This window comes from Scyliorhinus canicula, chromosome 12 (genome assembly GCF_902713615.1).
Source record: "Scyliorhinus canicula chromosome 12, sScyCan1.1, whole genome shotgun sequence".
In the NCBI taxonomy this organism is placed as follows: Eukaryota; Metazoa; Chordata; class Chondrichthyes; order Carcharhiniformes; family Scyliorhinidae; genus Scyliorhinus; species Scyliorhinus canicula.
Window position 1 is genome coordinate 123,115,229 of NC_052157.1, and position 12,142 is coordinate 123,127,370.

Here is a 12,142-nt window from a genome sequence, read left to right on the forward strand (position 1 = left end):
ATGGGCGATTTCATCATCCAAAGTGGTGTTGTTGCAGAGGATAGTCCTAAGATATTATAAATGGGAAATACACCCAGTAAAACTACCCGTCCGCTTAAATATACTCGCAAGTTCAAGGTTAAATTAATAGACCTAGGATCTTCACATGGTGGAAATAATAAGCAAAATCAAATTTAAAATGACAGTAAAATACGCATAATCAGAGCCATTGGATAAAACAACTACTTGTAACATGGGAGATTGCAAACCAATAAAGTAGTTTCAAAACATATCATATGGAGTTGGCTTCAGAATAATGAAGACAGCGATGAGGAAAGGGTTAATATTCATGTTGAAACTCTTAAAGTTGATTTCTGCTCTGATAATTGAATCACTGCACCTTCAATATTAGAATGAGTGAAAATATTTAGTCAGCAAATTTCTAAAAAAAAAACACAAAACAAAATTGCAATAAACTTATTACTCCATCTGTTAGTTAACTGGATTAACTGGAACTTCAAACATTCTATGCAAATGTTTTGACCACACAAATTATATATAAGGTGATATTTCAAGCATTTCCTGGTAGAAAGGACTCAGAGATTCCAAGGCAAGTATCAATCTGGCTGCTAATCTCATGTTTTGCGGTTAATGTACTTAAATGAAGTTGGCTGTTAATCGTTGCACATATGTTATTATTGAATCAAATTAAATTTTGTTCCTTACTTGATCCTAATAGGGACCTTAGGTCAGTTCAGTTGTACCCTGACCTTGCAGATATTTAAGGTGAGTGGAAATCTTACAGTGAAAATATCCAATCTATTAATCAGAAGACATGCAGAGCAAAGCAAATCTTCGTTTATATCTTTTTTTATATCAACCATGTTTATGACATTTATCAAATAAATTATTTTAATTTCAGTGAATGATTATTTATATAACACAGGTGAAATTTAGTTCATATTACTCAATTAAGTTGTTTAGCCACTAATACTTTGATGTTGACATCATAAATTTCGATGTCAAAGGATTCCTTCAGTTTATTCCCATCACAACTTATCTCAACTGAATTTAATGACTAACACCATCTCTGAATGACTACTTTTGTCCTTAACTCACAACTGAATTTTTCTTCTTTCAGAATGACACCCCTGTGGTTCCTGGGCGTGTTGCTCGCTGGGACTTTCCTATCGCAGTCTGACGAAGTTGCAACAGGTAAGAGGTTAAACCTATCTGAGGTTAAACTTACTCTGTCTCTCGTAAACTCAGTGTATCGCAGACTGAATCTGGCTCCAATGATCTTGTGCAATGTCAGAATAAAAGAGGCTGGCATTCCCCAAACCTATCGCGGTCTGAGAAAAGTGCAATAAGGAGATGAATAGGAAAAGCAACAAGAGAGACTTGGAGAATCTCGTGTCCGCTTGTAGAAAACAGATGTCACCATAAAGACATGTCCTTAAAAGGTTGAAGCCGAGTACAAACACCAAGTCACTTACACTACGGAAAGCCTGATACATCAAACTCTGTCATTCCTCTTCTTGACTGACAACATTGGATAAATTCCATATTTGGCCAAACTCTGCAGTGGGTAGTCATTCTCAGTTGTGAAGAAAATCAGAGAGCACAAATATGCGCTATGGAGTACAATGTGGCAATGTTGATATTTAGAAAGGAACCAAGAATTTGATTCAGGTTTTATTCAATGGAATGTTCATCGAGAGATTGGTATTATGTCGACCATCTAAGATGAGTCTGTTGAAGTTTTTGAATTTATAGCAGAATGATATCTAATGAATACAACTTAAAAGGAATAATTTACTGAAGTTCCATCTTTGAGGTTTTTTTTGCGAAGTGATGATGAATTAGCTGTTGTGAACATTAGCAATGAAAACTGGAAATACTGCTGGGTTTTGAGACTAGAAGTCGGAGAGTATGTCAGGACTGTAGCAGAATTCAAACTCTTCAATAATTCTACAGTCTGCAAATGACACCAAATTTAGAGTAATGGCCAATGATACTAACTAATGTTTGGTACTCCGAAAGTAGTTACATGGACAGTTGAGAGGTGTTTGGTGACATTCGACAAGAACAAATGCAAAACTACGAGAGTCTGTAGAACCAAGAATGTAGGTTACATATAAAATGGCAATCTTTCTGGAGTGAGAGAGCAGAAAAAAATTGACAGGTTTCGAAGAAATTGTAAAAGCACCAATTTATTCTTCACAAATAGGAGGGAAAGGCGTAACATTGTTGAAATGTACAGTTAGGGTGTGACTTCCACACCTAAATATTCCACATACTTGAGTGCACCTAAAACTTTCCCTTATCCTAAATCACACCAAGTCCTATTCACTCATCACCCCTATTGCTGACTGAACCACACTTGCTCCCAGGCCACCTATGCTTCAATTTTAGAATTCTTATTCCTGTGCTCAGGTCCTTCCATAACCTTGTCCCTCCTTATTTCTCGAACCATCTCCAGTTCTACAATCCTCTGGGAACTTTGTGATCATCCACCTCGAAGGTCTTGTGTGTCTCTTTACTCCGTAACGGTATTGTCAGTGGACTATTAATCCAGAGACCCAGGGTAATGCTCTGGGGACATGGGTTCGAATCCCGCCAAGGCAGACGGTGGAATTTGCATTCAATGAAAAAAAATCTGGAATTAAAAGTCTAAATGCAGCCATGAAACCATTGTCGATTGTTGTAAAAGACTATCTGGTTCACTGATGTCCTTTAGGGAAGGAAATCTGTCATCCTTGCCTGGCCTGGCCTACAAGTGGCTCCAGATGCACTGCAACGTGGTTGACTCTTAAATTCCCTCAGGGATGGGCAACAAATGCTAGCACGACCAGTGACGCCCACATCCCATGAATGAATAAAAAAACACAGCAAATTCTATTTATATCATGCATTGACTTAGCAAAATGTCACAGAGTTCTTCATAGACACGTAATCAGACAAGCAATGACAAAGCCAAAGAAGCAAATGTTAGAGCAGTTTACTAAAAATCTGCAGTTAGGTTTAATGGAGAGCTTAAAAGAGAAGATAAATGAAGCAGTACTTAATTCAAACATTTAATTGAAAGGGAAGGTGTAAAAGTACTTTGCGTGTTTTTTCTGTCATGCCTCAAAGAAACAAAGCTGTTCACTTGCTGAAAAAAAACAATCTTTTCCAAACTCCTGTTGACTCTGTAGACAGGGTTCTCTGTTCCAGACGAATTTATTAAGATTTTCCCAGATTATTTTCTTTGTAACTAACACCCAACTAGTGACACTGGAAGGATTTCAGCCACATACCAATCAGTCAACATAAATGCCTTTCTTGGCTGAAAAATGTGCTTGTGTATGCTCCTAAGGTATAGACAAATGTGCAAACAAATTGCGAGTTTGCGCCTGGAGAGCCGTTTAATAAATTCAGTGTAACATTAACCTGTTTAGATTGGAGCTACACTGGCTGTACGTCTCAGTTTAATGCCGATTGCATGCTGCTGGCGCTCTCTGGTATCCCCCTGCTCCCCTATCACGTTTCCAGGCTTTCAATTATTAACAGCTTCTTACTTCACATCATGTTAATTAATATCTTTGTCAAATCGTTGCACTTTCATATAGATTTAAATTGAAAACAGCTACTCCGACAGGTAATGGCCAATTTGTTTTTGATTCAAATCATCCAGTTAATCAATTCCATAACAAGTCGCTTATCAATTTTCTCAGGATGCTAACTGTCTGGCTCAGAGCTGCTATGTTTTTGTTGCAGGTGATGACCAGCTCCTGGGCAGTTCATTTGTACAAAGAGCTGTACGTGAAGCCATGGAACTGGTGGACAAAGCCTATAAAGCCACCAGAGACCAGTAAGTAATTACCCCAACTCTGACTTAACCACCTATGAGACGTGCAGCTGGTAATATGAAGATAGATTTATCTATTTCATTTTCTTGAAATTCACTCATTTCTGAAACTATAACTCAACATTTATAATAAACACAGCCGTACTATTCTCTTCAATTCTATTTGCTCAGAGTGTGTTCAACTTTGGGGATCTGAACATAAACAGTGACCAAACATGCATCATTTGTGTTCAAACGTTTTAAGGCTGTGTATTTGAACTTGGATATTCCTCTTTTGTCAGAAAGGGCACAGAATAAATGGTGGGTATCAGAAGTCATGAGGAAGGGTTAAGAAAATATTACTTGCTCTTTTTCTTTAAATCAATCCTCAAGATTGATTGATTGATATTTATTGTCACATGTACTGAAGTACAGTGAAAAGTATTTTTCTGTGATCAAGGGAATGTAGATAAAAAGAATAATCAACAGAGTACATTGGCAAATGGTACATCAACAAATAGTGATTGGTTACAGTTCAGAATAAGGGCCACAAAACGGAAATACATGAGCAAGAGCAGAGACTCGATTGAATATTAAATGTGAATGGAAACATGTAATATGTATTCAATCAAAGAAATAATTTGCATTTATATGATTCAGGAGTCTAAAAATCTTTTACAATAAACAAATTACTTTAAATGTTTAAATGCCACTGTTGGTACATGGGTAAACACCATCAGGTTCACTGATGTTCTTGAGACAAGGAAATCTGCCATCCTTGCCTGGTCGTGCTTACATGTGACTCCAAATCCACAGCAATGTAGTGGATTCTTAAATGCCCTCTGAAATGGCCTAGTAAGCCTCTCAGTTCAACGGCAATTAGGAATGGGCAATAGATACCCAGCCAGTGACGCCCGCATCCCATGAACGAATGGGACAAACATGCAATCAATCTGTTCACAGAACCTCTCAAACAGCATGTGAAAGAGCAAAGGAACTCTACAATGATCAGTGTCTGGAATTAACAGTCCTGTAATCAGTGAACAAGCCATTTCTGTAACTGAGTGGCATTATATATATTCTTTATTCACAAACTGGCTGTCTGACCTATCTCCATCTAATCTGATACTTTCCATTTCTAGGCAAAAAGAGAAAATTAGCAAAAGGTCCTTGAAACCGATGGACCTTATGCAGTTCTTTAAGCAACCTCTTGCAGAGACCAGGACTGCAGTACGATCTGCAGAGTACATGGAAGCTGCACTGAACCTCATCCAGCAAAATGTTCGCAAAGTCCACAAACGCTCACTGAATGCATCAGGTCAGTTTAGGAATGGTTCCAGCCACAGGCAATTGAAGCTCAGAATGAGCCAAGCTGATCCCAACAGAGACTGTTTGAATGTGGCAGGAGAAGCTATCACAGAATCAGGGGATCCTTCCAGCCTAGAGGGAGACTATTGTGCCTTGGGCCTGTCAAGGAAGCCCTGGCTCTGAAGGAACAATTCACCAAGAACAACTCCCCTATATTCTCCCCATAGTGCTCACAATGTTTTTCAGAAAATAATTCAATTTCCTCCAGAGCCTCGATTCACCCTGCTTCTACTACACTCTCAGACAGTGCATTCCAGATCTAAGCCACACGCTGTGTGACCCTGCCTCCTCCACACTCTCAGACAGTGCATTCCAGATCCGAACCACTCGCTGTGTGACCCTGCCTCCTCCACACTCTCAGACAGTGCATTCCAGATCCGAACCACTCGCTGTGTGACCCTGCCTCCTCCACACTCTCAGACAGTGCATTCCAGATCCTAACACTTCCTGTGTGACCCTGCCTCCTCCACACTCTCAGACAGTGCATTCCAGATCCGAACCACTCGCTGTGTGACCCTGCCTCCACCACACTCTCAGACAGTGCATTCCAGATCCGAACCACTCGCTGTGTGACCCTGCCTCCACCACACTCTCAGACAGTGCATTCCAGATCCGAACCACTCGCTGTGTGACCCTGCCTCCTCCACACTCTCAGACAGTGCATTCCAGATCCTAACACTTCCTGTGTGACCCTGCCTCCTCCACACTCTCAGACAGTGCATTCCAGATCCTAACACTTCCTGTGTGACCCTGCCTCCACCACACTCTCACACAGTGCATTCCCTAACCTAACCACTCATTGTGTGATCCTGCCTCCTCCATACTCTCAGACAGTGCATTCCCTAACCTAACCACTTGCCGTGTGACCCTGCCTGAGGCCGCATGTCCTTCCTCCTCCAGCATGTCGGCCGTTGCTGTGGCGGGTTGTGGAGGGCACAGCTGACCACTACAAAGCGGGAGACCCTCTTGACGGGTGTACAGTCCAGGCATCAAAACCACATTTTTAGCAGTCCAATGCACCACTCAATGACAGTAACAGGTGGCAGCATGGGCCTCGTTATGTCGGTACTCCATCTCGGTCTCCAGCCTCCACACTGCCGTCATCAGCCATGAGCTCAGCCCTTATCCCTAAAGAGTCAACCCATAATCTTGGGTGGTCCTTGGAGACACCAGACATGTCCGAGTGTCCCAGGATGTAGCTGTCATACACAATCCTGATTCGAAGGTAGTGGTCACACATGAGTTGAATATTCAGGGAGTGGAACTCCTTCCTGTTAATGAAAGGGTCTCGCTGATGCCCCGGTGCGTGCAAGGCGACATGCACACCATCAATTACCCCCTGGACCTGGGGCATCTCGGTGATGGCAGAGAACCCTGCAACCCAGGCATCTTTATGGCTTAGTCCAGCTCAAAGTTGATATAGTCTTCTTCCCTGGCATACAGGACATCTGATACCTCACAGTAACAGATGCCCTGTATGCCCGGGATATGGGCTGCAGAGGAGGTGGTGGGGTAATGGTATTGTCACTGGACTAGTAATCCAGAGACCCAGGTTATGGTCTGGGGTACCTGTTTCGAATCCCACCATGACAGTTGGTGAAGTTTGAATTCAGTAAATAAATCTGGAGTTAAAAGTCGAATGATGACCATGAAACCATTGTCAGTGTTGCAAAAACCCATGATGTCCTTCAGGGAAGGAAATCTGCCGTCCTTACCCGTTCTGGCCTACATGTAACTCCAAACCCACACAGAAATGTGGGTTCCCTGCACTTGGGGTACCACCTCCACCCTGCGTTGATGCTGCAGCAACTCTTAACTGCCCCCACTGAGCAAGGCCACTCAGTTCAAGGGCAATTGATGGGCAACAAATGCTCGCCTAGCCAGTGACGCCCACATCCCAAGAAGGAATAAAAAAAAGCTTGTGAAATGCCACATAAATTGTCGCTTGAGCCCAGGAATGAACCGGTTATGTACAGGTTCAGGGCTGCGGTGACCTTCATAGCCACCAGGTGTCCTTTTTCTTCACAGGGTGCCAAGTCTGCGAGGACTATCTCTTTGTTGAGATGGAGTCTCTTGCGGCACATACTGTTCATAATCTCCTTGAAAGACCAATGATGCCTGTACAGCTTGGGCAACTGGTGACCCCTCTGTGTTCCTCCTCAGTCTGACGAGCAGCCTGATCTTCAGGGTGGGCAGTGGCTCCCTGCACTTGGGGTACCACCTCCACCCTGCATTGATGCTGCTGCCTTTTACGGCGTGTGGCAGCCGGGGCTGCCACCAGTACCCCAAGCTGGTGGCTTGGGGCTTCCTCTGCAGGTGTGAAGCCACCACCCATTTTGGTACCTGTAAGGAATTGGAGAAGAGAGACCGACATTTAATATGCCTTCCCCCGTGAGACCCCCAAATCTCCCAAGCCTCCCCACCCTTATCTATTCCGTCTTCTCTCAGAGTGCCATTAACCAAGCCGGCTGTGATGGAAAACCCTCGCTCTGCACACTCAACCCCAGCCACATCAGGGGCTAGACCCCAAACCCCGACCAGGTACATTAGAGAGACCATGCTCAAGGTGTCCTCCGCTGATCCACACGCTCATCCTTTGGTCGCGAGGATATCCCGAGTGCTGAAGCCCAGCTCTTTGATTGTTGACTGCTGCCTCTAAGGTGCTGATGCTTCTATAGCTCAGGCAAACTGTTCAGGCTTCAAAGTGTGATTGAAATGCGATGCAATCATCCTCATCAGAGACATGTGGATAGCACTGTGGCTTCACAGCGCCAGGGTCCCAGGTTCGATTCCCCGCTGGGTCACTGTTTGTGCAGAGTATGCATGTTCTCCCCGTTTCTGTGTGGGTTTCCTCCGGGTGCTCCGGTTTCCTCCCACAGTCCAAAGATGTGCAGGTTAGGTGGATTGGCCGTGATAAATTGACCTTAGTGACCAAAAAGGTTAGGAGGGGTTATTGGATTAAGGAGATAGGGTGGAAGTGAGGGCTTAATTGGGTAGGTGCTGACTCAATGGGCCGAATGGCCTCCTTCTGCACTGTATGGCACGCGTATCCACAAGAAGCTTCTTGGGAATATTTTGTTTATTAAGCGGTCAACAGGAACAGAGATTTGAAAATTAACTATGTAACATTCCATGTATCACACCAACCATTAAATCACAAGGAAATGTCACTGTTCCATATTGGTACTAATACAAAGCTTTATCAGCTAATTTTCAAAAAAAACAACAAACACATGGTATCAGTCCTTGCAGGTTTCTCAACAGAAACGGAGGATAAGCCTGAGAATGTGTTATCATTTCCAGAATTTTGTTGGAGAAATGATCTGTCCATTAATGTGTGCTTTTTCCATGTATCATAGACATTCTCCATCAGGCCCTCCCACATAGTTCAATCTCACAAGAACCAAATCCTGGCATCCACGTATTCCACTGACCGGAAGGCCAGGTGTTCCCAGAAAAACAGATTTGAAAAACACCGGTCTAGACGCAACACTCTGTAAGCAGCTAGCCTGCATTGTGGAGTGGCACCATCCATAATCATACTTGGAATTGTAAATAATTAATGTCTACTCAATAAAGGTTTACATGTTTAAACACAAAAGGCTCAAGACCTCATTAATGAGACACCACCACAGCAACACGAAAATGACATATTATGACATGTTTGAGAACAGGTGAAGAAATCACATGTGTAGTTGTGTGGATCAGTGATCAAGCAGACAGCGACACTCAACAATAAACTAGACTGTAATTCAAACCGATATACACAGAACCTGGAGTCTGGTGAGCACCTGTTACACTACCAGGAATTTACTGACTATATCTGTTGGTGCTCTTGTAACAGAAAGACAGATTGTTATTTAACTGATGCAATTTGTGTGTGAATTTTTCAGTGATTGCAACCGATAAAGAGTATATGTTTCCTGCAGATTTGTTAACAGCGAGTGACCTGGACACCATTGCACACGTCACGGGCTGTCGAGCCATACGTCAGCCCCCAGTCTGTAAAAATGACTGTTGGTCAAATCGATACAGGACCTTCACCTCTATCTGCAACAACAGGTAGGAACTGATGGTGCTGGTGACGACTGTCCAGTCACCTTCAGTGATTAACTGTTAAACAAATATGGACATTCACTAAATGTTTCTACCTTCATCCTGATTAATATTTCTTTATAATAAACAAAGGACTAGGTCCACAGAAGCATTTTATCACTTGCCATAAAAACAGAAAATGGTGGATACTCAGCAGGTCTGGCAGAATCTGTGGACTGAGAAACAGAGTTAACATAACCTTTCATCTGAGCCACCCGTGCATGAGATTGATGCATAGGATCCTTTGAATGTTATCAAGGGTCTTAAAGGAAGAGGGAGTGAGAGAGGGAGAGATGGAATAGGAAAATGTTTGGCAGACAACAAGGTGCATTGTAAAAGATTTCAGCAAGCGATGGACATGTTTGCAATGTTTACTTTAGGTACAGTCAGGGAATGGAGCATTTCCCACTGAAGTACTTTAGAGTGTTTTCCGAATCTCAAAGGGTAGGTTATATAATTGCCCTCCAACCCCCACCCCCCAAGAACCATTGGGAAAAATAGCAATCGCATTAAAACTTGCTGCGAAGCAATGGTGATGAATTCTCCAGCTCTTCTGAATCTGCCCTCCAGCATTTTAGCTTTCAATTCTCGTATGGCTTGTCACCACTCCTAGGGCTGTCCACACCCAGAAGATCCGGGAGATTCTGTGGTGTTCTTTGTGATTCTTATTATCAGGATGGGTGTCGTAGTGTTTACAAATACCACAGAAGCTAAATTCAATAACAAAGTTAACATTTATTACACTACTTGTTAAAGCTCGACCACTTACTCCCACAGCCAGCAACAATTTAGCAATCTACAACCTACTTACACCAGTAGTACACTAATAAAATTACCGGCCGTGTAATTTACACGGCGCCAAGGCCCGGCGCGCGTAAATGACGTGGCGCCGCTCCTAGTCCCCCGGGGTGGGAGAATAGGGGCGAGGAGCGGTTTTCACTCCAGCATTGGCACTTAGTCTCCCGATAGGAGAATCTCACCTATATAGAACATAGAACATAGAACAGTACAGCACAGAACAGGCCCTTCGGCCCTCAATGTTGTGCCGAGCAATGATCACCCTACTCAAACCCACGTATCCACCCTATACCCGTAACCCAACAACACCCCCTTAACCTTACTTTTTAGGACACTACGGGCAATTTAGCATGGCCAATCCACCTAACCCGCACATCTTTGGACTGTGGGAGGAAACCGGAGCACCCGGAGGAAACCCACGCACACACAGGGAGGACGTGCAGACTCCGCACAGACAGTGACCCAGCCGGGAACTGAACCTGGGACCCTGGAGCTGTGAAGCATTTATGCTAACCACCATGCTACCGTGCTGCCCGGTATAGTGTCCGCTTGTGTTGTAGTTGGTTCTGGCAAATGCACTGGATTCGTGACTTTTAACAAAACTCATTGATTCCTACGAAAGATGACTCCAGTTTGTACCACATACAAGCATGATTCAACACCATTGCATTTTCCAACCATCCACCATTTGGATTTTGTATCCTTATGACAACCTCCTTCTTTCAGTGGAGGTAGTTGCTTTGCACAGAAACAGTCCAACATTTGATGTTGCGGTTTTGTCTCCACATAAGCAGTGACTTTAACTTTTAAAGCCTAGTACAAGAACTATATAAATATATTTAACTGAACAGCTTTAGCATTTTGCACTTTATAACCATTGCATTATAAACAAAAACTTCTGACCAGATCTTGGCTTATTTGGGTCCTTTTGAGATCAAAATTTCAGTCACAGGTTCAATCTCTGAAACCTTGCAACAAAATATTCGAAAAAAAATTAAAATCTATGATGTTAGGCAGATTGTAATTTTCTTACATAGCAAAACTCCTGCAGAAATTCGCTATCGGCCACTTCAGCCAAACCTCATCTTGACAAGGAAACTGTCAGTCCTTGGCTTATAATGATGCTAATTATATTCAAACCAAGTTACTGTTTTGGATCAGGTGAATTTGGGCAGAAGAGATGAATGTTTTTTGTTGTATATTTGCAGGAGGAATCCTCGCCTGGGATCGTCGAACACAGCACTCACCCGATGGCTCCCAGCTCGCTATGAAGATGGAATTTCACTTCCACTGGGCTGGACTCCAGGCAGAAGAGTATCAAGATTCGTTCTGCCACTGGTAACGGTTCACACATCAAACACAAACAAATACTATTCACTGTGAAAAACCTGCTGTCAGTTGTGGTGAACCCCACAATACTGAGCACAAGCAAATAGGATTCAGCTCTCTTCAGAGCCTTCCATGAGTTACCTTTACATCAAGTCATCCTAGTTCCTCGTAGGTTCTGGCACATAGTACAAAACTGTTCCTCAGCGCAATGTAGGATTGCAGCTTTTTCAGAGATTATGGGTGGACTCTTAAAAGAGCCATTGTGTTTGGGGTGGTTTTCAGTCCATTGTGGACTTTTACTTGGAGCTGATGTACTTGGGCACCATTTTTGTCCCTTCCCACACGGCATCCTTGGCCAGTTCCCCAGGCTGCAGCAGGTGAACTGTGGTTGGGATCCACAGGGAGCTGAAGGTGCTGCGCTTGTTGTAATGGGCCAGGCGGGTAACCTCACCTGCGATGTGCTCGGAAATATGGGGCGCGATTCTCCCAAAACGGGAGAAATCGTAAAGCTGGCGTAAAACCCGGGCGGGTTTTACGGCAGCGCGCCCCTTCCCGACCGGGGACCGATTCTGGTCCCCGGTCGGGGCTAGCAGCCCGACGCCGTAGGCTCCGGCAAGACGGGCTTAACGAAAATCGTTAAGCCCGCTTGCCGGAGTTAGCGCCGGCTGATGCGTCATATGACGTCAGCCTGCGCATGCGCAGTTTGGAAGACTCCAACCCGCGCATGCGCGGGTGACGTCATCG

The 12,142-nt window shown here is 43.7% G+C and overlaps 1 protein-coding gene across 1 annotated transcript in view; it reads left to right on the top strand.

Annotated features, from left to right (window-relative positions):
* The first annotated feature begins 716 nt into the window (after positions 1–716).
* Positions 717–12,142, top strand: part of LOC119974771 (eosinophil peroxidase-like) — a 52,679-nt gene continuing 41,253 nt past the window's right edge. The window contains exons 1-6 of the mRNA XM_038813987.1: positions 717–765; positions 1,121–1,194; positions 3,739–3,832; positions 4,951–5,126; positions 9,106–9,238; positions 11,278–11,407. Of these exons, the coding sequence (XP_038669915.1) occupies positions 1,122–1,194; positions 3,739–3,832; positions 4,951–5,126; positions 9,106–9,238; positions 11,278–11,407 (606 nt within the window). The 5' untranslated portion in view covers positions 717–765; position 1,121. The remainder of the gene's footprint in view (positions 766–1,120; positions 1,195–3,738; positions 3,833–4,950; positions 5,127–9,105; positions 9,239–11,277; positions 11,408–12,142) is intronic.